This window comes from Bufo gargarizans, chromosome 6 (genome assembly GCF_014858855.1).
Source record: "Bufo gargarizans isolate SCDJY-AF-19 chromosome 6, ASM1485885v1, whole genome shotgun sequence".
NCBI classification, from domain to species: domain Eukaryota; kingdom Metazoa; phylum Chordata; class Amphibia; order Anura; family Bufonidae; genus Bufo; species Bufo gargarizans.
In genome coordinates, this window is record NC_058085.1 from 238,748,289 (window position 1) to 238,773,291 (window position 25,003).

General features: G+C 44.5%; 1 protein-coding gene across 4 annotated transcripts in view; it reads left to right on the plus strand.

The window, feature by feature from the left end:
- Nucleotides 1-142: 142 nt before the first annotated feature.
- LOC122941358 (oocyte zinc finger protein XlCOF8.4-like) overlaps nt 143-25,003 on the plus strand; it is a 44,625-nt gene continuing 19,764 nt past the window's right edge. For all 4 annotated transcript variants that reach the window (XM_044298544.1, XM_044298543.1, XM_044298545.1 and 1 more), the window contains exons 1-6: nt 143-232; nt 15,541-15,661; nt 15,779-15,976; nt 16,054-16,177; nt 16,285-16,385; nt 16,493-16,586. In XM_044298544.1, the coding sequence (XP_044154479.1) occupies nt 15,560-15,661; nt 15,779-15,976; nt 16,054-16,177; nt 16,285-16,385; nt 16,493-16,586 (619 nt within the window). In that variant the 5' untranslated portion in view covers nt 143-232; nt 15,541-15,559. The remainder of the gene's footprint in view (nt 233-15,540; nt 15,662-15,778; nt 15,977-16,053; nt 16,178-16,284; nt 16,386-16,492; nt 16,587-25,003) is intronic.

The following is a 25,003-nucleotide window of genomic DNA, read 5'->3' on the forward strand; positions in this document are numbered from 1 at the left end:
CTCGGAGGCAGTTGGTGAAAAGTAACATTAGGAAAGTGTTCTGTTGTCGGACACAGATTGTCCCTGATTATGGCTACAATAGTAGCTTCAGGACCTGTGATGATGTCACAGTCATGTGATCAGTCATATGTGTGGGAGGAGTCTCAGGGCCACATGATCAGATACTGAGGGCTATGCTCTTTGGATGAGCTGCAGCCGATGTGTCTGGATGCGGATTATACAGTGTTACAAGGTGTGTATGTAGCAGAGCTGGTCCTACGCTGGTGTTAAGCGCTTATTCACACAATTGTGCCTAATTTTCCATCCACAAAAGATAGATAAAAATGGATAGCTTCCATGTGCATTTTTCCACCCCCATTCTGATCTGCAAATAACGGACCAGAGATGGACATGAAGTGAGTATCTCAGATTGGGCAAAGGGATCTGCTAAACAAAAAAAAATGGCTGTGTGACTAGCACCCTTACCTTGTATGGGTCTGCTGTCCTCTTTAAAAACGGATAGTAAGGCTGGGTTCATAGATGCAAAAAAGAGGGTTAAGCAGCACTCCAGGTCCCAATATAGGGACAGTTGCCAATAGAAACCTGGATAGGTTGGTGCTCGCGGATCAGGATCCTGGCTAAGGGTCCCATAAGTATACAAATAAAGAAGAAAATCCACAGCACTCCTCAGTTCTGGTGAATAAGGCTACTTTCACACTAGCGTTCGATCGGATCCGTTCTGAACGGATCCGATCATAATAATGCAGACGGAGGCTCCGTTCAGAACTGATCCGTCTGCATTATTTTAGCATATAACAGCTAAGTGTGAAAATAGCCTCGTACGGATCCGTCCAGACTTTCAATGTAAAGTCAATGGGGGACGGATCCGCCTGAAGATTGAGCCATATTGTGGCATCTTCAAACGGATCCGTCCCCATTGACTTACATTGTAAGTCTGGACGGATCCTGAACGCCGCCAGACTGATGCAGTCTGAGCGGATCCGCTCCATTCAGACTGCATCAGGGCTGGACGGCTGTGTTCGGGTCCGCTCGTGAGCCCCTTCAAACGGAGCTCACGAGCGGACCGACAAACGCTAGTGTGAAAGTAGCCTAAGCTGGTTACTTTATTGGTAACAGCAGCATTGGAATAGCAACGTTTCAACCATCTCTGGTCTTTATCAAGCTTGATAAAGACCAGAGATGGTTGAAACGTTGCTATTCCAATGCTGCTGTTACCAATAAAGTAACCAGCTTATTCACCAAAACTGAGGAGTGCTGTGGATTTTCTTCTTTATTTGGGTTCATAGATGCACCATCTGGTGCAAGAACAGACCACCGAGCACTGTTACTATGGCAACCAGGACTTTAATAGCGTCCTGGGTGCCATAGTAACACTGAAAGCATTTTGAAGACTTTCAGTACACTTGCGTTTTTCTGGATCCGGCGTGTAATCCTGGCAAGTGGAGTACACGCCGGATCCGGACAACGCAAGTGTGAAAGAGGCCTAAGCTGTAACTGCCAGCTAGACAGGTTTGACTGTGGTGCCCGGTTTTAGAAATGCCAATTTTTGGCAATATCCTACATCTGGTGCCTTTGTAGCATTAGTCAGGTGCAATTTAAGCTAGAAATACAGCTATCATTTTCTGGGTTTTAAAAAACACCCTTTTTGGGCAAAATACTCAATTTTACAGCCCTTGCTGCATCTGTCAGTGTGAGATACACGCTTTAGATACTGCTGTCATATTCTGTTATAAAAAAAAAACACCCTTTTTGGCCAAAGTACTTAATATTGCAGCCTTTGCTGCATCTGTTATTGTTAAAACAAGCTTTAAATATTTCAATAATTTTCATTTTTGGCAATACCCTCCATCTGGGGCCTCTGCCACGTTAGTCAGTGTACAATTTAAGCTAGAAATACAGCTATAATTTTCTAGGTTTTAAAAAACACCCATTTATTGGCAAAATACTTAATTTGTGGCCTTGTCTGCATCTGTCAGTGTGAGGTACATGCTTTAGATACTGTTGTTCTATTCTGCTTTTAAAAAACACCCATTTAGGGCAAAAATCTTAATTTTACAGCCTTTGCTGCATCTGTCATGGTGAGATACACCCTTTAGATGCTATTGTTCTATTCTGCTTTTTAAAAAACACCCATTTAGGGCAAAGATCTTAATTTTGCAGCCTTTGCTGTGTCTGTCATTGTGAGATACACCCTTTACATACTGCTGTGCTATTCTGGTATTAAATAAACACCCATTTTGGGCAAAAATCATAATTTAGCAGCCTTTGCTGCATCTGTCATTGTGAGATATACGCGTTAGATAGTGTTCTATTCTGTTAGTGTATTACTGTACTGTGGCGGCAGCAGGGAGCACATGGCGTCATAGCAACCAATGACGCCGTGCGCTTCTGCTCTCAGCAGGAATCCAGGCCACGGTTCCACGGACCGCTCACGGCCGTGAAAAACGGCTGTGGGCATTCGGCCTTATTAAAAAAAATGCCCATTTTTGGCAAGATCCTAAATTTGAGAAATATGAAGAGAGCGTCAAATAAGGGACGTGGCCCCGGTCGTGGTGCTGCTAGTGGAGCTCCTGTTGCAGGGAGAGGACGTGTTCGATCTGTGCCAGCTACACACACAAGTGAAACACCTTCCTCAGGTGTGAGTAGGCGACAGAACCTTCAGCGGTATTTGGTCGGGCCTAATGCGGCTCTACGAATGGTGAGGCCATAACAAGTACAAGCGATAGTAGATTGGGTTGCTGACAGTGCCTCCAGTTTCTTTACATTGTTTCCCAGCCAGTCTGCTGCTGAAAGATCAGAGTTGGCACCTGCAGCCGATGTCCATCAGTCTTTCACCTCACCCCCTTGCAAATCAGCCAAGCAGTCTGAGCCCCAAGTCATGCAGCAGTCTCTTCTGCTGCATGACCGACAAGAAGGGCAGGGGTGAAGACTGGGTGGAAGATGATGTGGAGGTCGGACGATGAGGTTCTAGACCCCACATGGAATCAAGGTCATGCGAGTGAACTGTGTGGTTCGGAGAAAGAGGCGGTGGTCGCACAGAGCTACCAGCACAGCAGAAGAGGGAGCAGGGTGCAAAAGCGGAGCGGCCGTCCTCTACACAGTACGCCTCCTACATCCCACTGCATCAAGGGACCGAGCACACCAAAGCCAGCTCCAAGGAGTTCCCTGGAGTGGCAGTTCTTCAGACAATGTGCTGACAAGACGCAAGTGGTTTGCACGCTGTGCAATCAGAGCCTGAAACGAGGCATAAACGTTCTCAACCTGAGCACAACCTGCATAACTAGGCATTTAAGTGCAAAGCACGAGCTGCAGTGGAGTAGACACCTCAAAAACCAAGAAAGGTCTCTGGCTCCTCCTGCTTCCTCTTCTGCTGCAGTCGCGGCCTCTTCATCCACCTCTGGAGTGACAGTGCCACCGGCCACCCCGCAAACAGAGGATCTGCCAGCAACTCCAACACCTGGGTCACCAAGCATCTCCACAATGTCCCACGGAAGCGTTCAGCTCTCCATCTCCCAAACACTGGAGAGGAAAAGGAAGTACCCCCCTACCCACCCGCGATCCCTGGCCCTGAATGCCAGCATTTCAAAATGACTGGCCTTTGAAATGCTGTCATTCCATCTGGTGGAGACGGAGAGAGTTTTAAAAGCATTATGGCGGTGGCTGTCCCACAGTACGTCGTGCCCAGCCGCCACTACTTTTCCAGGCGTGCCATTCCTTTCGCCAACCAAGTGGGGGACAAAATCGGGTGTGCACTGCGCAATGCCCTTAGTGGCAAGGTCCACCTAACTACCCTTACGTGGACCAGTAAGCACGGTCAGGGATGTTATAGCTCCATAACAGCACACTGGGTAAATGCAGTGGCGGCTGGGTCTGAGGCGGATAGCAGTTTGGCGCATGTCCTTCCCCCACCGAGGATTGCAGGGCGCTTCAGTTTGCCTCCTGTTGCTTCCTAATCCTCTACCGGCTCCTCATCTGGTCAGCGTAACACCTTCACCACCAACTTCAGCACAGCCAGGGGTAAACGACAGCAGGCAGTTTTAAAACTTATCTGTTTGGGGGACAAACAAGCTGTGGACGGGCCTTTAACAACAGACCGATGAGTGGTTGGTGCCAGTCAGCCTCAAGCCCGGCCTGGTGGTGTGCGATAATGGGCGAAATCTCGTAGCAGCTCTGGGTCTAGCCGGTTTGACGCTCATCCCTTGCCTGGCACATGTGCTGAATTTGGTGGTGCAGAGATTCCTTAAAATTACCCCGATATGTCAGAGCTGCTGCATAAAGTGCGGCCCGTCTGTGCGCGCTTTCGGCGTTCTCGCCCTGCTGCTGCTCATCACAACAACCAGCACCACCAGCTGATATGGAACGTCTTAGCAGGAGGCAGCATTTCAGCAACATGGTGGAGCAGTGTGTGTGCAAACGCCTGCACATACTGAATGACGGGTCTGCCCCCTTCAACTTCTGGGTCTCCAAATTGGGCACATGGCCTGAGCTTGACTTTTACACCTTGAAGGCGCTGGCCTGCCCTGCAGCCAGTGTATTGTCTGAACATGTGTTTAGCACGGCAGGGGGCGTCATCACAGACAAGCGCAGCCTTCTGTCCACAGCTAATGTGGACAAGCTCACGTTCATTAAAATGGACCAGGCAGGGATCCCACAGGACTTATCTGTACCTTGTTCAGAATAGACATGTATACCGGCCTTAACCAGCCATTGTTATGCACCTGTAGGAGGTAGGTGATTTTAGGAATGATTATAGAGTTAAAAGTGTTTTTGCGGCCCAACCATGAAATAAAGGACGGTGACCATGAACTAAGTATTCCTGATATTTCTTTAATGGTTGATAATTTAGCTCATATAATCGGTCAAGGTTGGAGGAGATATTTATTCCTAGGAATTTAATCGAATCTGAATCCCATTTAAAAGGGGAGTTTGTTTTTAAATCCCTCAGCACCTGATTCGGAATGTTTATCCCTATTGCTTGCGATTTGGATGGGTTTATTTTGTAGTTTGATATATATATATATATATATATATATATATCCAAAGGCTTCAAATAGCTGTGTTAGTATAGGGAAGGCTTGTTTAGGGTTAGATACCAGGAGAAAGAGGTCATCTGCATATGCTGCTTGTTTTATTTCTAGTTCTTTACCGATCAGACCTCTTATTTCTGGGGATTGTCGAATACGTTGGAGTAGGGGTTCAAGGGTTAATTTAAGTAGTATTGGTGAAAGGGGGCAGCCCTGTCTAGTACCATTATTAATGTTGACTGCAGAAGATAATATATAATTGATTTTTATATAAGCTCTGGGGAAAGTATACATAGTGAAAACTTAGTTGATGAATTTTTGGAGGAATCCAAATCTCGACAGAACCATTTGTATGAAAGGCCAGGATACACGGTCGAAGGCCTTTTCAGCATCGGTGCTCAGTAAGACTAATGGTCTGTTTTTCTTCTTTGTGAGGGTGATTGCGTTTATTTTATATGTGTAGTCTTTACCTTCTCGGCCTTGGACGAATCCACATTGGTCCGAGTGTATAATGTCTTGGAGAGGTTTGATTCTGGATGCTAGAATTTTTGCGAAAATCTTGACATCTAGAGTGAAAGCGTGGAAGACCGTCTGGCCCTGGGGCCTTTCCTTTGGCCATGGATTTTAATGTTAATAACTATTCCCGTTGGGATATTGGTTCACATAGACGGGAGGCTTGTTCTGGTGTAATGGAGGGGCGGTTTAATTTCTCTAAGAAGGAGACGGATAACTTTTCTTTTAATTATTTCTGAGTCTGATTAATTTATATTGTAGAGGGCTGAATAATGAGTGAAAAGCCTTGGCAATACCGACGTCATCTGTTAAAGTTTTATCATCATATTTAATAGCTGATATCCTTGATTTCCTTCTCCTTTGTTTTAACATATAACATGGCAATCATAAATTTTGTGGGCTTATTACCATGGGCAAAAAAATTCTGCCTCAGCGAAAGATAAAACTTTGCATACTGGGCATTTAGGATATTCCGCAACTCCTCTTTCGATGACGCCAGGTCCGCCATAAGATGCATTGTTTGATTACACTTGTGAGCCGTTTCTACTGCTGATTGTTTTACAAAGAGTATTTATCTTTTCTTTTCTGCTCTTGTTTATATGGGCTGCTAATTATATGAATTCTCCTCTTATAGCTGCTTTATGTATCTCCCACAACAAGTGTGGTATTTCCTGAATCGTTTAGTAAGAATAATTCTTTTAGGCTGTTGATAATTTTATTTTTAGAATCTGCATTATGTAAGAGTGTTTAGTTTAGCCTTCATAAAAACACTTTTGGGCTGGACTTTGGGGTCTTGAAAGAAATGTATACTGGAAAATGGTCTGAGTGAATTATGGATCCAATTGTTGCCTCTGTGCATAAGTGTATATTTGACATAGGGAAAAACACATAGTCTAACCTATGATATGAGTTATGAGGAGCAGAATAATTAGTATAATCTTTTGAGGACGGATGAAACAATCTCCATACTTCTACTAGTCCGCTGTTTTGTAATATCTTTTATAGTCCTTAAAGTGTCGTGAGGCATTGCCGATTTGCCCATAGAGGAATCTAGATCAGGGGTAGGGGATACATTTAGGTCGCCTGCCACAATGGTAGTGCCCTCCCTGAATGTCTCTAACAGAGGTATTACTTTTGCGAACCATGACTTATGGGCTGTATTTGGCGCAAGGAAATTAGCAAAGGTGTAGATTTGAGCATCAATGACCTCTTTGATGAATAGGAATCTACCCTCTCTATCGTTTTTAACCACTTCAACCCCGCTAGCTGAAACACCCTTAATGACCAGGCCACTTTTTACACTTCTGCACTACACTACTTTCACCGTTTATTGCTCGGTCATGCAACTTACCACCCAAATGAATTTTACCTCTTTTTCTTCTCACTAATAGAGCTTTCATTTGGTGGTATTTCATTGCTGATGACATTTTTACATTTTTTTTTTATTAATCAAAATTTAATGATTTTTTTGCAAAAAAATGACATTTTTCACTTTCAGCTGTAAAATTTTGCAAAAAAAACGACATCCATATGTGGTTTGGGTAAAAGTTATAGCGTTTACAAACTATGGTACAAAAATGTGAATTTCCGCTTTTTGAAGCAGCTCTGACTTTCTGAGCACCTGTCATGTTTCCTGAGGTTCTACAATGCCCAGACAGTAGAAAACCCCCACAAATGACCCCATTTCGGAAAGTAGACACCCTAAGGTATTCGCTGAAGGGCATAGTGAGTTCATAGAACTTTTTATTTTTTGTCACAAGTTAGCGGAAAATGATGATTTTTTTTTTTTTCTTACAAAGTCTCATATTCCACTAACTTGTGACGAAAAATAAAAACTTCCATGAACTCACTATGCCCATCACAAAATACCTTGGGGTGTCTTCTTTCCAAAATGGGGTCACTTGTGGCGTAGTTATACTGCACTGGCAATTTAGGGGCCCATATGTGTGAGAAGTAGTTTGCAATCAAAATCTGTTAAAAATGACCGGTGAAATCCGAAAGGTGCACTTTGGAATATGGGTCCCTTTGCCCACCTAGGCTGCAAAAAAGTGTCACACATCTGGTATCGCCGTACTCAGGAGAAGTTGGGGAATGTGTTTTGGGGTGTCATTTTACATATACCTATGCTGGGTGAGAGAAATATCTTGGCAAAAGACAACTTTTCCAATTTTTTTATACAAAGTTGGCATTTGACCAAGATATTTATCTCACCCAGCATGGGTATATTTAAAATGACACCCCAAAACACATTCCCCAACTTCTCCTGAGTACGGCGATACCACATGTGTGACACTTTTTTGCAGCCTAGATGCGCAAAGGTGCCCAAATTCCTTTTAGGAGGGCATTTTTAGACATTTGGATACCAGACCATAAAAAGCCAGGGCAGTATAAATACCCCACATGTGACCCCACTTTGGAAAAAAGACACCGCAAGGTATTCAAAGGGTGGCCTGGCGAGTTCATCCCCAAAAATTTTTTGGGCATAAGTTAGCGGAAATTGATTTTTTTTTTTTTTCCTCACAAAGTCTCACTTTCCGCTAACTTGGGACAAAAATTTAAATCTTTCATGGACTCAATATGCCCCTCAGCGAATACCTTGGGGTGTCTTCTTTCCAAAATGGGGTCAGTTGTGGGGTGTTTGTACTGCCCTGGCATTTGAGGGTCTCCGCAATCATTACATGTATGGCCAGCATTAGGAGTTTCTGCTAGTCTCCTTATATTGAGCATACAGGTAATGAGATTTTTTTTTTTCCGTTCAGCCTCTGGGCTGAAAGAAAAAAATGAACGGCACAGATTTCTTCATTCGCATCGATCAATGTGGATGAAAAAATCTCTGCCAAAAAAAAAAAAAAAGAGGGGAAAGGCTTCTGCCAGGACATAAAAGCTCTGCCCAATATCCATACCCACTTAGCTCGTATGCCCTGGCAAGCCAGATTTCTCCATTCACATCAATCGATGTGGATGAATAAATCATTGCTGGGATTTTATTTATTTTTTATATACAAAGTGTTTACCAAAGCATAGGAACACCGCCTCCTCCTCAGCTCATATGCCTTGGCAAACGTATCTTTTACTGCAGAGGAGAAATCTCGTCTTGCAGTGCCGCATGCATCGACTTGCGTGTAATCTGACAGCAGCGCAATGCTTCTGTCAGAATGCACATCAGTGCTGCAGCTAGTCGATCGGTTGGTCCACCTGGAAGGTAAAAAAAGAAAAAAAAACAGGCCGCAACGCAATAATTTTATTAACTTTGGAACAGAACATATAAACTTTAACTTTTTGAACTGAACATTAACCTTTTTGCTTACTGGTGTTTTATATTTTTCTTTTTACCTTTATAGAACAAACCTCTCCTTCCCCATGGGTCAATGTGCAAAGCGCAAATCGCCCAAAGATGTGGCGAACGAAGTGCGTTATGCACTTTGTCCCAGGTGAAAGGAGACGTTTGCAGCAGCTGTGAGTGAATGGGCCCTAATAGCCCTGTGTGCCTGTCCTGGTGAGATGATCCCTATGCTAGGTGTACCTGTGTCTGGTACTTCCGGAAACACTCCCCTAAGCATAGGGCAGGGTGGTCAGGACAGAAATAGCGGGTGTCACGCCTTATTCCACTCCTGCTACAGACACAACATCTTTTTCGGGGTGACGGTTGGGTTGAGGTACCGGCAACGACATTGGGGAAATGTCGCTCGTGTAGACGGCTAACTACACTGGTGGATGGGGCTATGGAACCTCCTGGGTACAGGAGGTTCTCGATGATCTCTTCCTGAAATTTGAGGAAGGATCGTGTTCTCCCAGCCTTACTGCAGAGAACAAAACTATTATACAGAGCCAATTGAATCAAATATACAGACACCTTCTTAAACCAGCGTCTGGTTCTGCGGGAAACTAAATACGGAGACAACATCTGGTCATTGAAGTCCACCCCTCCCATGTGAAGGTTATAGTCGTGGACTGAGAGGGGCTTTTCAATTACACGGGTTGCTCGCTCAATTTGTATTGTCGTGTCTGCGTGAATGGAGGAGAGCATGTAAATGTCACGCTTGTCTCTCCATTTCACCGCGAGCAGTTCTTCGTTACACAATGCAGCCCTCTCCCCCCTTGCAAGACGGGTGGTAACGAGCCGTTGGGGGAAGCCCGCGCGACTAGTTTGCGCGGTGCCACAGGCGCCAATCTGTTCTAGAAACAAATGCCTAAAGAGGGCCACACTTGTGTAGAAATTGTCCACATTAAGATGGTACCCCTTGCTGAATAAAGGTGACACCAAGTCCCAGACTGTCTTCCCACTGCTCCCCAGGTAGTCAGGGCAACCGACCGGCTCCAGGGTCTGATCTTTTCCCTCATAGACACGAAATTTGTGGGTATAGCCTGTGGCCCTTTCGCAGAGCTAATACAATTTGACCCCATACCGGGCGCGCTTGCTTGGGATGTATTGTTTGAAGCCAAGGCGCCCGCCGGTAAAATGTATTAGGGACTCGTCTATGCAGATGTTTTGCTCTGGGGTATACAAATCTGCAAATTTCTGGTTGAAATGGTCTATGAGGGGCCGAATTTTGTGGAGTCGGTCAAAAGCTGGATGGCCTCTGGGACGGGAGGTGCTATTGTCACTAAAGTGCAGGAAACGCAGGATGGCCTCAAAACGTGCCCTGGACATAGCAGCAGAGAACATGGGCATGTGATGAATTGGGTTCGTGGACCAATATGACCGCAATTCATGCTTTTTGGTTAGACCCATGTTGAGGAGAAGGCCCAGAAAAGTTTTAATTTCGGAAACTTGGACTGGTTTCCACCGGAAAGGCTGGGCATAAAAGCTTCCTGGGTTGGCAGATATAAATTGTGTGGCATACCGATTTGTTTCGGCCACGACTAAGTCCAAAAGCTCTGCAGTCAAGAACAGCTCAAAAAATCCCAGGGCTGAACCGATCTGAGCTGTCTCAACTCGAACTCCAGACTGGGCGGTGAAAGGGGGAACTACAGGTGCGGCTGAAGTTGGGGACTGCCAATCAGGGTTTGCCAGCACCTCAGGGATTCTAGGGGGTCTACGGGCCCGTCTTTGCGGTGGCTGCGACGGAGTAACTACTGCTCATGCCACCGTACCAGCTTCAACTGCCCTTCTGGTGCTCGCCACTTCACCATGTTCTACGGCAGTGCTGGTACTAGGTCCAGGGAGGGCTGCGCTGCTGGTGTATGCCTCACCACGTAATCCGACAGCGCCAACCCCACTCTGCTGCCCTTGAAGCGGATCCTGCGCAACCTGTGGTCTAGCAACACGGGGCCGGGTACGCCTGGTGCTATCAGGGACCTCAGCCTCCTCGTCCGAACTTTGGGTCAGAGTGCCACTGCTTTCTACAGGTTCATATTCTGACCCGCTAGATTCGTCAGATGAGGGTTCCCATTCCTCATCCGACTGGGTCAGAAGCCTGTAGGCCTCTTCAGAAAAATACCCCCTGTTTGACTTGTGGGCAACTAAATTTAGGGGTATTCCTTGAGACTACCCAAGAAAAAAAGCAAGCCTGTCTTAAAAATGGGAGGCTAGCGAAGTACCGGAGGCCGCTGCGGTTGATAAAAAATATCAAAACTGATTTTTTTTATCGCCGCAGCGCGTGTAAAGTGAATGTGCAGTGATCAAAAAAAAATATATTTTTTGTCACTGCGGTGGGGCGGGCGTGGGTGAACGCACGTGTGGGCGACCGATCAGGCCTGATCGGGCAAACACTGCGTTTTGGGTGGAGGGCGAACTAAAGTGACACTAATACTATTATAGATCTGACCGTGATCAGTTTTGATCACTTCCAGATACTATAAAAGTACAAATGCTGATTACCGATACGCTAATCAGCGAATAAGGGACTGCGGTGCGGTGGGCTGGGCGCTAACTGATCCCTAAACTACCTAACCAAGGGGCCTAAACTATCCTAAAACCTAACGGTCAATACCAGTGAAAAAAAAAAGTGACAGTTTACACTGATCACTTTTTTCCTTTCACTAGTGATTGACAGGGGTGATCAAAGGGTTAATTGGGGTGCAGGGGGTGATCTGGGGCTAGTGTGTGGTGTTTGGTGTACTCACTGTGAAGCCTGCTCCTCTGCTGAATCCAACCGACGAAAAGAACCAGCAGAGGAGCAGGGCAGCCATATAACAGATCATATTTACTAATATGATCTGCTATATGGCTTCTGATTGGATTTTTAAAAAATCATCAGCTTGCCAGCCGATCATTGGCTGGCAAGCTGATGACGCGACCCCCCTTGACGAAATGCCGGCCCGCATTGCGCATGTGCGGGCTGGCTAAGCGCGTCATCTCGCGTCTCGCGAGATGACGCGCCAATGCGTGATTGTGCGCAGCGCTGCCGCCTCCGGACCGCGGATCTGTGTTAGGCGGTCCGAAGGCGGTTAATCTCTTTCAATGAAAAATAAGTATGTTTGTGCACCCCTATGCTAACTCCCAGTCTATTTGAATAAGCATACATACTGTGAAACCATAAGTTGTAGGTGGAGCCTGATAGATCAGGCACTCTATCATGCTTAAAATTAGTTTCCTGCATAAAGACTATATGTGCCTTTTCTTTATTAAAGTGTCTCAAAACCTGATTTCTCTTTGCAGTGGATTTAAAACCTCTTACGTTATAGGATACTAATCCCAGTTCTGCCATATTGAGGATGTGGGAGATGTGGTGTTGTGTTGCTGTTCAACAGACCCATTTACATGCAGTATAACTGTTAGGTGGACTGGCGTGGTAGACCCAACAATCCGGAAAGTGGAGGTGGAAAGGAGGTATAAGAAAACTGTAGAATACAAGGAAAATATGTTGGTTAACAGGAAAACAATAATCCTCAGCGTAGGTAAATCCAAAGTGAGATTGAACAACTCTTGGGAGAACCATATATGAGTCGTACACCTCCACCATAGAGCGGGGTGTAAAGGGAGGATTAAGGTTGTAGTATAAATTAACATTAAGTTAAAAAGTTATGAGATAACGTAAGAGAGGAGCCATGATATCAAAACATGAGAATAGAAAAACTATCCAATAGAGGAATGCTCCAACACAGGTAATTATCTTTCTCTTTTTCCATGCGTACGTCCCCCACCACCCCCACATCAATGAGTGGTGTGTTGTCTGTACAGCTACACAAAGGTGAGTTATTCTGTAGGGGTTAGCAGTAGTCGCATGGATGGGAAAGAACCCTATTAGATAAAAGAAAACATATTATTTTTCAGCTACTTTAGAGGAGGAAGAAGGAGACATAGGAAAAAAAAACATGAGCGCAAAGTTCATTGTCCTCATTCTCCATCTGTAATGATGCGACAGGGTGTCAGCTTCTCTTGCTTCTTCTTTTGCCTCTGTGCTTTCCCGTAGCTTACGACTTCCCAAGGGGTGGTAGGTGTTATTTCTGAAGGTATGCACATGTCGTTGGTCGATGACCAGGTCGGTATATCCAGGTCTTCTATTTCTAAGATAGCTATTGCGTCTTGTAGGTCTTTGTGAGTCCTGATAATAATCTTTCTATCCTTCCAGGAAATCAATAGTCTGAAGGGAAACAGCCATCTGAAGGCTATGCGCTTATGTATTAGCTGATATGTAAAAGGTTTGAGAATTCGTCTCTTGTTTAAAGTTGCTGGGGCAAGGTCTTGAAAAAGTAGGATTTTTGATCCCTCATATTCAATGTTTGAGCTTTCTCAACTCCTTTTGGGTGGAATTTAGGAGCTTGCAAATAGTGTCTCTTGGTGGGTCTGTTGGTTTCGGCTTAGGGCGTAGAGCTCTGTGTACCCTCTCAATTATTATGGGTTCTTTGTTATCTTCTCCTATTAGCGATTCACAGATTTCTAATACAGCTTTGTGGATAGCTTCCAGGGCTACAGATTCCAGTATACCTCTTAAGCTTATGTTATTTCTTCTTCCTCTGTTTTCTTTATCTTCAAGGTGATCATACAGGTAGTTGAGGTGTTGTTGGTAAATTGAGAGTGTTTCTGTAATCCACAATAATTAAATGAGTTGCTTCCAGATTATCCAGTCTTTGACCTATTTGCTTTACTTCTTTTTTTGATCTCTGCAAGCTCTTCCAATACTTGATTTAAAGCTTTTGATTATGCTTGAGATATGATGTGTCCATATCTTCATCATTGTCACTTTCTCTGTTTTGCTGATTTGACATATAGCGGTTGGATGTTACTTTAGCCGATTGTGCTGATGCACTGGCTGGTACTTGTTATTATTATTTTTTTCATTATGTATTTGTCTACGTCCGTTTGTGACATAGAAGCGGATTGTTGATGTTTGAGGGGATCAGGGGCTGATCCTTTGTATTTGCCAATCTTCACCATAGACGCTTGACCTTGAGCCCCACTAAGCAGAAAAGCTCTCTCTTACATACTCTTGGTTAACTTATGGGTGGGGAATATTAGGACATTGCTGCAATATAATCTTGGGGACATTGTAGAACAGACTGAGATAAACATTTCTTTGCTCTTGTCTGTTATTCCAAAAGCTCAGTTTTGGTGCTGAGTAGTGTTACCCAAATAAGCCTCATTAGACCTGTTGGATGTGAGGATCTCACTACTAGCCTATATAAATGGATAAATAGCTTGAGTGATTGGGTAGGGGTATAATGGGGTTGCTCCCCTACTTGTCTCTGTAGCAGACTCTGCTGCAGGGGGTCACTTCAATGCTCTGTGCCCTCTTCTCTCTATTCCTGAGACTCAAGATGGTGCTGCACTCCAAGCTGGACAGTGATAGGCCTTTTATTCCTCAAGGCTTCCTTTTCTCAGGTCCCTGGACAGCTTATGACCCCATTAAATGCAAAGTGGTGCTCGGTGTTGGCGTATCGATCCTCCGGTCTTAAGTTTAAGTTCCGCTCACATACGGACGTTGCTTCACGGCTAAAAATCCAAGCCAGGGATTCGCCTGGCCAGGCAGGCCGCCGTCACTGTGCCCCTGAATCGGATCTTTCTGATGTTGGCCGGGTAAATATCTTTAAGTGGAAGGTGCAGTTTCACCAAATTTGTAGCGATCCCACTATCTTGCGAGAGCAATTTTGCGAGCTCAGTGTCGCCACTAATCTAGGCCGGAGGTTCACTCAACCGGCTAGGCCGCAGATGGATCTCAAGTCACCTTTCGTCCAGGAGCTACGGAAAAAAATCCGGCAAATGATGGCCGGATAAATATCTCAAGATATTAGTGTAGGGAGATTGATAAATGTCATCAGCCATTTGGATCGGCTTGGATTCACCTCGCTTGTCGGAGCTATGGCGAGAAGACATCCTCCCTGTTTGGCGTCTGGCCACCAACTAAACATTTCTTAAAACTATTTACTTGTCAAATGTCGAGATTACACTGTTCATAATCTTTGCCAAATCAATCTTGCAAGACAGGATGGACTATATGCTCTCTAAAGGATCAAATTACATGCTTACTATATGAGTCTATGAAAAGGGGGAGGGAAGAGGAGGTGCAAAGAGACACATACGAAGTTCATAGAAGTCTTTAAGGAGAAGGAGGGGTTAGTAGGAGTAAAGTTCTAGAGGGAGAAAGAGACAATTATTTCTAATAAGATATATGACGAAATTTTCTTTATATTCACCTTTTATTTGATTTATGTAACATTTTTGAAAGTTTAGTGACCATTTAAGTCTCCAATACTATTTATACCCCTTTATTTTGTCTTTGTACTCAATGATGGAATATTTCTTGAACAAAATTTTTCTTTCACTGGCTTAACACTTTTTTCAGCCATGGTACTTGATATGGTAGGTATATCTGATAAAAAGACTAAGGTTCAGTGTTTCCAAAAATACTTTATAAAAATATTTTTACTATAGACTTTTGGGGTCAGTGGATGAGAATCGGGGACAAAATGGTTACTTATACCTACGTAATTGATGATCTTGGCTATTTTGAAATGTCAGAAGTAGAGGTTTATAGAGGTTTCACCAGACTGTGAAGCAACTGTGGTGAACAATTATTCTATATTGGTAAAGAATTATACAATATGTTTTCTTTCACTACAGGATCCAAAGTCTCCTCATAATGGTCCTTTCCTTGACCAATTCATTGGATAAGAGCAGAAAGAAGATGTCCAAGAGTATATTACACCTCACGCTGGAGATAATCTACCTACTAACTGGAGAGGTGAGAAATTCTAGGATTTGTGTCATATGACATCTTTTAAAATAAAGAAACAAGTGGAGAGGTGACAGAATCTGAAAAAGGAAATGGGTATATTGATCAGGTTCTTTTCACACACAGGATTACACATTAGTGAAGAACACGTCTACATCTGGTGAACGTGCCAGATCCAATTGCCTTCCCTATGTGTCAGTAGAATGGAGCAGGAGCCAAAGCCCAATTTTAATGACTGCAAATGATCCCCTCATGCACATGAAGAGCAATGAGCAGAAGATCCTAGAACTCGCCAACAAGATCATAGAACTGCTGACTGGAGAGGTGAGCGCTGCTGTGGGCACAGTAATTACAATATGTAACGTTAAGGTGTCTGGATAATGACTGTATTGTTGTGACAGGTTACTATAAGGTGTCAGGATGTTGCTGTCTATTTATCTATGGAAGAGCTGCAGTATTTAGAAGAACACAAGAATCTGTACAAGGACATAATGGTGGAGAATCACCAGACCAACATGTCACCAGGCAAGATAATTCACTGAGTGCAGCAGTTCGATGGTCGCCTGGATACCCCTATCTTCTTATAATTACATTTAAATAAAGTTTTTTCTGCTCTTGTATTTTTCCTACAGTTGGATCTAATAAGAAAAATACAACAGAGAGATGTCCCAGTCCTCTATATTCGCAAGATTGTCTGAAGAAAAATTATGTGGCACTAGATCACCAAGTAGAGGTAGCTATGACCTCCACAAATCCTCTGTATGTTATACTGCCTATGAGATGTTGCCATCTGTCTTCTCACTTCTTTTTCTTTATTATTTGTTACACATGTTCAATCAGGATGAAGATCTGAATAGTATTAAGGTCGAAGTTATAGAAGGAGAAGAAGACCTTTATATGAAGGAAGAGGAGATTGCTGTAGATATCTGCCCAGGCAAGTAATCACTCAGTATAGACCTGTCCAATTTCATATAATTGGTCATCTGATTGCATGTAAGACTGACTTACAGATGCATCTCAGCTATAGATACATCACATCAGCAAGTAATTTTATCTTACTGCATGCAGACCATTTGCACATAATTAAAAAAAAAACTGAAACTCCTTTAATTCTTTTACTTTTCCCCGGCGCCTCCCCAACGGCACTGACAGGAGGGTATCCCTGCCCCTTGGACAGGAAACAACACTGGAGTTCCAGATTAAAAAGGCCTCCTCTCCTTACCTAAGCCAGTGTTTCCTGTGCACGGACAGCACGGATGCTTCTGCTAGGACTATGAAGACTACCGCATGGCCTTACTGTTTCCCCAGGATTGGGAGGGCTGCTGCAGAGGACGGAGGCTCCAGAGATGTTGTGTCTCCCTTTTTTGGGCTTCTTACCCCTTCTGGAAGGGTTGTGGATCCGACGCGGCAAGCTTCGATACAGGCGGGGCCTTCTCTAGGGCAGAGGAGGTTCCGGAAGCGGAAATGACGTCACAACGTAGTGACTAGGCGTGCATCATGACGTCACGTGCATGTACGTGGGCGTCCCTATGCACAGAAGCGCACTAGTGGCGGGGATATTAAAGGAACATGGCCACAGCCTTGTCCAGTGGCATTTTTCCCTGCTGCAGCATGTTGACTTCTCAGGAGGATGAAACCTGTGGATCCTGGTTCCAGCTCCCTCAGCCCTGTAAGCCTCATCTCCTGTAAGCTTGTGCAGATATTATCTTGGAAGTGGGGCTCTCCTCTTTTACAAATGCACTTATAGGTGTCTGGTGGTGGAGTTTAAGATATATAAAATTACTAGCCCTTTTTTTAAATCATTGTTTTAGGGCAGAGAAACCTCCACTTCCAAGACACAAGGAGGAGACTCGGGATGCAAAAAGTGTGCTATATGCAGGAAGTCCTTTGTCTCTAAGTCCAAGAAGTCACTATGTGTAAATTGCACAGAAAAAGTAGTATCAGAAGAGTCTCCCTCATTTCTGAACGGCATGAGGAATATGATTTTTTTTTTTTTATCAAATCTTTTTATTTGAAATAGATTTTTCATTTTACATGCGGACAAAGGTAACAACACATATAAACCCTCCCCCCCCTTCCCCAGCCCCAAAGTCCAGGTGCAGTCCATCTCAGAAATAATCCACAGCAGAGTTCAGGATGTGATCCAATTCACACACATACTACAAGCACACTATACCCAGATTTCCTTATTACCTATAACCGTCACATCATACTCCTTCCTTAGGCCTCTGTCCTAGACAACAAGATGAAAATGTTCAATCCATGTATACCACATTTTATTAAACTTTTTGTTATTTCCCCCTCTTTTGATATACGTAACTCTCAAGTTGCACCAAAGTGTGTATTGCTGTCACTAATTCTCGCACCTCTGGTAGATCTTGAGCTATCCATCGGGACGCTATCCTATTTCTAGCCTGATATAAAATGCGCTGAATCGCCACCTGAACCTCTCTAGGTCCCGACACTTCACCAACATATCCCAATATGCATAATAAAGGAGAACGTTCAATCGTAACCCCATAAACCTTCACAATGAGGTCTGCCACATCATTCCAATACCTGCGTAAGCGCGGACAATTCCACATCAAGTGTATGAGATCAGCAGACGTAGCACCACATCTTGGGCATGTATCATCGGCACGAAATCCTATTCTATGTAAAAGTTTAGGGGTCCTATATACCCTGTGAAGCAACAGTTTTTGCGAGACCCTGTGAGCCTCACTTACCGCTATATCAGGAAAAACAGCTAGCACCTTTTCCCACTGGTCCTCCTTCAATTCTGGTATGTCTTTTTCCCATTTTTCAAACTATTGCAATGGATTTTTTTTATGTATGGCTTCCATTAGGCTGAGATAATGCAACGATATCACTCCCCCCGAGCTGCCTCCAGTGGCCGTGAGGTCTATAATCAGGTGTTTCTGGGCAGGCAACAACTTCTCCTGTCGCTCCTGCACTTGTATGGCATGCCTCACTTGCAAATATACATAGAAAAGAGATTTAGGCAGACTAAATTCCTGCTGTAGTGTAGAAAACTCCTTAAGGGATGTATCTCCGAATAATTGACATAGTCTGTCCAGGCCAAATTTCCTCCATGTCCCAACACTGGAAACCTTATTGAGTTCAGTATACATAATATTTGGCCAAATTGGAGTAAACTTCGTATACAACATGTCATGTTGACATGTCTGAGCCCGGGCACCGCGCCAAGGTTTCTCAAGTAGCCCGGGACCTAACACTCTCCTACCCGAGCCGTATGGGCAATACCAGGAGCCAGTGGGCAAATTACAGGAGCATGAGGCCGACTCGCAAACAACTCACCAGTTCCCTCCAGCATGTAACCATGCTTGCAATGGGAGGAGGGAGGAGTCTGTGAGTCCCACTCAAGACTGGCTGATATGGCCCAGACCTCACAGGTGCACCAAAATGTGGCCTGTAGATGGAAAGCAGGCACATTTAAATTGGAGTTTATGCACCTCCAGACAATTCTATATATACAAACTGAAAAGAATGGCGTGGTATTAGCAGGAGGTGCTCAAAACCACATGCAGTTGTGCATATATATAGGGGAGCAAATCCTGCACTTGTGGCCCGTTGCTAATGACGATCCCCAGCAAAAATGCATACGGTGGAGGATGCCCGCATCGAACCACAAGTACCACAATAGACATCCTACACAAGATAGCAATTATGTTGATGTGATAATCAATATAACAATATAAAAAAATAATAGCAAAGACAGGTGCACTCTGCGGTCTTACTAAACCCTCAAACTGATTTTAAAATTGAGAGATTAGCCAACATGTCCTACGGTGTAGGACATGTCTGAGCCCGGGCACCGCGCCAAGGTTTCTCAAGTAGCCCGGGACCTAACACTCTTCTACCTGAGCTGTATGGGCAATACCAGGAGCCAGTGGGCAATTTACAGGAGCATGAGGCCGACTCACAAACAACTCACCAGTTACCTCCAGCATGTAACCATGCTTGCAATGGGAGGAGGGAGGAGTCTTCGAGTCCCACAATACCTGCCATTTTCCTGGTTTTCCACCACACCATATGTATCATATCCAATATCCCGTATTTTCTCCCTGCCTCTTTAAAAGTACCAGCGCAGATAGGAGGCACCCTCTGTTAAGCAAGTGTTTTACTATTCTGCCTGTCTTGTTAACCTGTTCTTCCTCCCCCCAACCCCTCATGTGCTGCCAGATAGTAAACCAAGGGATCAGGGACACTCAGTCCACCTTGAGTCTTGGATCTATACAGGGTACTCAGTTTTATCCGAGGAACCCCCTTCTTCCAAATTAAGTCTCTAAAGATTGCATTGATAGTATAGAACACATTTAGTGGAATCCATATGGGGGCGTATGAGGAATATGATTAGAGAGGAAGTAAATGCGGCGGTGGAGTCAAGACTCCCTTGTCTCCACAAGTTTCCACCTCTCAGAAATCCCACTTATTAAGTACCCAATTATACGAATTTGATGTTGATAAAGGGGAGATCCTTGATGACAGCTCTGTCTCCTTGGAAGATGGTTATGGAAGACCATCATTCCTTCCAGAAGAATCGCAAGGTCTTCTGAAAACAGTAACTGCTAGTATGGATATAGAAGACCATAAAGAGAGCCAGTCGGAACAGGATCAAATGTTTCAGGGTCTGGGGGAGAGAAGAAAACGTGTCTTCTCTGTACATATTAGTATTAAAGATCTAATCTCTAAGGAATGGAGAGACCCAGAGAAAAGAGCCCTGGTTACAAGCTCTTTTAAAAGGAAGTATTCTTTTGCAGATTCTGATGCGAATCTTTGGAATAAAACTCGTAAGATTGACGCACCGATAGCCCACATATCAAAGAAAACCTCCTTTCCATTTGAGGATATAGGCTTACTACGTGACCCCATGGTCAAAAAAATGCGAAAGCATGGGAGACCAATACTACGATGTTTAGACCCAGTATTTCTTCCACCTGCACGGCTAGGTCCTTGTCGGTATGGCTAAGTCAATTAGAAGATCACCTGGCAGCTGTAACTCCTAGAGAGGAGAGATTAGCATCTCTACCGACGTTGAAACAAGCAACAAACTTTTTAGCTGATGCTTCAGACAATTTGATGAGATTGTCGGCCACATCAGCCGACATCTCCAATGCAACAGGAAGGGCCATCTGGCTTTGTTCCTGGTCAGGAGATACGGCATCTAAAAATCGCCTATGTTCTATCCCCTTTGAAGGAGACCGTCTCTTTGGGTCAGTCCTTGATGATATCCTAGAAAAGGCCTCTGATAGGAAGAAAGGATTCCCTACAGAGAGTAGATTATTTTTTTTTTGATCAGAGGCGGTCCTTTCGGAACCAGAGGAACCGACAGAAGACGGACCAGAAGAGAAATGATTACGCAAGGAAATGGCAGTCCTCAAGAGGGAGAGGGAAAGGATTCCTCTTTAATCCAGCCAATCCGGCAAAATCCACTCAATGACGCCAGATGCCCGGTTGGAGCAAGGTAAAAAAAAAAAATTTCCAGAGTGGGAGAAAATAGGAACCTCCCTTTGGATTCTAAATTCCATCCAAAGAGTGTTCAGCCTAGAGTTCGATACCTGTCCAGAGGATTACTACGTAATCAACAAACCACTGCCTCAGAAGGAGAAACAACTATCCCTAGCGGCAGAAATATCCGTTCTTCTTTAAAAGCAAGTATTGATTCTAGTCCCAGATTACCAACAAAAAGGGGGATTCTATTCTCCAGTATTTTTGATCAAGAAACCGGGAGGGTTCATTCAGACTCATTATACATTTTAGAAAATAGAATACATATTTAACTTACAAACAATTCTAAATGGAGACCATCAAGTGGACCATAAACCTCCTTCCTCAGAGTTGCTATATAGTAACTATGGATGCCTATTATCACATGCCAATCATCAGAAAACACCAGAAATACCTGCAAATTGCGGTTTATATAGGAACCCGTCTTTGTCATTTTCAATTCCAGGCCCTTCCCTTTGGGAAAAATCATGACGGTTTTAGGTCACCTAACATCCTCTATACCCGCAGTCAAATGGGTGCAGAGCCATACAAGGGTTCTACAATCCTTTCTTCTAGATTCCTGTGACGGTACTCGAGCCTCCTTAGAAAAAAAGGTAGGCCTGCCATCAAGGCTATTACAGTCCCTAGCCTGGTGGAAACATAAGAAAAAAATTGCAGACAGGAGTCTACTGGCAATAGCAAAATCTTCTAGTAGTCACTACAGACGCTGGTGTGGTCATGCGGCAGACCTGATGGTTCAAGGAGTTTGGAACAACCCCATGGGAACTGCCTCTTCAAACCAAAAGGAACTTTTGGCAGGTTTTAAGGTTCTTCTGGTACTCCATTTTAAAGATACCTCTACTCCAGGTAAAAATCCTATCCGACAACACAACCACAGTTGCATACATAAACAGACGGGGGCACTCGGAACAGAGTTCTGGCCACAACTGCGAAGAGGATTTTTCTATGGGCATAAAAACATCTGACTTCCTTATCAGCGGTCCATTTAAAAGGAAGCAAAAATATTGTGGCTGATTTCTTGAGCAGGCAGACAATATAGGATTTTTGGGCCTTGAGCCCCGACGTATTCCAACTGATCACAGCAAAATGGGGCGTTTAAATCCTGGACTTATATGTAAACCGGGGCACCAGGAAGGTACAGAAATTTAGTTCTCTGTCTCCACAGGACCAGCCAGAGATTCTAGATGCCCTATCTCGTCCATGGCCAAAAGGGGCTGCTATATGTGTTCCCCCCTTTTAGCTTAGTTCCGAGAACCCTAATGAAAGTGTCGGAAGAACAGGCGCAGGTAATCATGATCGCTCCTTATTGGCCAAGAGCCTGGTTTCCCTGCATCTCAATCTGTCAGGAGGGGAATACTGGACTCTCCTAGCACTTCTAGATCTCATATTTCAGGTTTCAATTTACCACCCCAGAGTGTCTCAACTCAGATTGATGGCTTGGAGATTGAACGCCTAGCTTTAAAGAATAAGGGCCTTTCGGATCCAGTAATCTCCACTATACTAAAAGGTAGGAAAGCCGTGACATTAAACATTTTTAACAATTTTTTAAAGGTGCAGTCAGAATCTCACCAACTGTACACTTTACCGTTCCAACATGGGACTTAAATTTAGTTCTCACAGTCTTAATGGAGTCGTCGTTTGAAGCCATTGATAGTATTTCCATGATGCTTTTGTTACCTAAGACCGCCTTTCTTCTAGCCATAACAACTGCTAGAAGGGTGGGTGAGATCCAGGCCTTCTCTTGTCGTGCACCATATCTGAGAATTTTGGTGCCCAGCCACGCATCCCCGTGAAGGAGCCCAGCACCGCCTGCGTCCCCCGAATCTCCTCCTTTCGTCACAGTTAGATTGCCGTAATCTCTTGATGCGCGAGCTTGCGCATGCGCAGTGCCGGTATAGTGTTTCTTCCCTGTGCTGGCACCAGCCTCAGGGAAGGAACTGCACATGCGCGAGCTTGCGCATCGCGAGATTACGGCAATCTAACTGTGATGAAAGAAGGAGATTTGGAGGACGCAGGCGGTGCTGGGCTCCTTCACAGGGGGGCGTGGTTGGGCACCAAGAAGTTAGTAAAGCCCCTTGGGCACCTTACAAGGCTTATTTACATATCTCTAAAATCATTTTTTAAACCAAATAAAAGGACACAGCCCTTAAGGACAGTTATATTGCGGACATGCTAGCGGCGATCTAGCCCTGCATGTCCGCAGCTCTATAAGCTAAAACGAGATGACAGAATTCCTTTAATAATCATTTTTCTTGCATAATTTTCTGTGTCCTTGGTTATTAACTGGCTTAATTAAGGAGAGGAGGCCTTTTTAATCTGGAGCTTCAGTGTTGTTTCCTGTTTAAGGGGCGGGGACACCCTCCTGTCAGTGCCGTTGGGGAGGGCTATTGGAAAATCCAATTACCGGTAAGAGTAAATTTACCCTTTTTCCACATAACTAAGATCTTACATGCCCCTTAGCAGTTTACTTGGTCTTCTTTTTACCTTCTCGAGCTCCAGAACATCCTTTCTATGATGGTGTTGGTCATAACCTATAACCACAGTACCAAATGAAGCCAAAATACTCTAAACAAAGTCAACTCATGGGTTGAAGCCATTCCTTCTGCACATTTTTCTCCAAGGTGCAATGTGTATCAGAATTTAGACACTCAAATGTTATAATGTGTGCATCCACTTCTGATCAAATCCACAGAAGCTTCTAACTCCATCAAGTTTGTTATATGTTTTAGTGTCTTCCTTCATTGTTGCCCCTTTTTTTCCACTATATATGTTTATAATAAATCTACCTCAACTGTATCTTCTGGGCATGGTGAGAATTGAGCCTTCAGTAGTACAATAGAGCTGTCATTGTAAGTCCTCCCTCCAGTGCTCTGTGTGGGAGCTGTATTACCCAGACTGAACACTGCTTCTCAGAAGTGAACTTGCAGCATCATAATTATTTTAGATGCTATGAATTCTCATCTCACTGCGGGTCTACTGAATTTTAGGTCTCATGCACACGATCATTTGTTCTGCATTTTTGCGATTTGCACACAGACCCATTCATTTCTATTGGTCTGCAAAAAATAGACAACACATGAATATCTTCCATTGGCTGTTCGCATCCATATTTCTGTTCTGCAAATTATGTCCTTTTCCCTTGCGCCTCCCCAGAAGCACTGATATGATCCCGCCTCCCGAGGACAGGAAACTAAACAGAGCCCCAATAAAAAGTTACCTCCTCCTACCTACTCCAGCTATTGTTTCCTGTCCCTCAGGACGCGTGAATGCGCCCTCCAGTGTCAGAACCGTCAGGAAAACGCTCAGCCTGAATCTTCTAAGGAAGGGCTGAGCAGGGATTGGAGGGTCCGGATGGGGTGTGGGCCCCCCTTCTGTGTTCCTTCGTGTAAGTCCTCACCCTGAGGCAGCCCTGGCTATGTGCGAAAGCACCAGAGATCGGTAGAAGATGGCTACGGCAGGTGGGCAGGAGGATTCCCTTTCTTGGCGCAGAGAAAGTGACTTAGGGGTGAAGCACTTCTGGCCGGCGTGCCTCTCTTCGGAACTGGGAGAGCATGGGCCGGAGAGTGTGCAGTGGTGGAATGCAGCCGCTTCAGGCCCTTACCTTGCTCATAAGAGACTGAAGCACAGCAGCGGCTTCAAGCCAGCCTCTCCGGTGACCAGCTCTGCCATGTCAAGCGCCGAGACAGGAGAGACACCTCACAGGCCTGCTAAACCCTCTAAGGCCCTGAGCCCGGTAAGAGACCTTCTCATAATGATGGGGGGATGCCCTTTCCACATTTTTGGGGTTCACTCCACCTGGGTGTTGGTGAAGGCCCTTTTTTG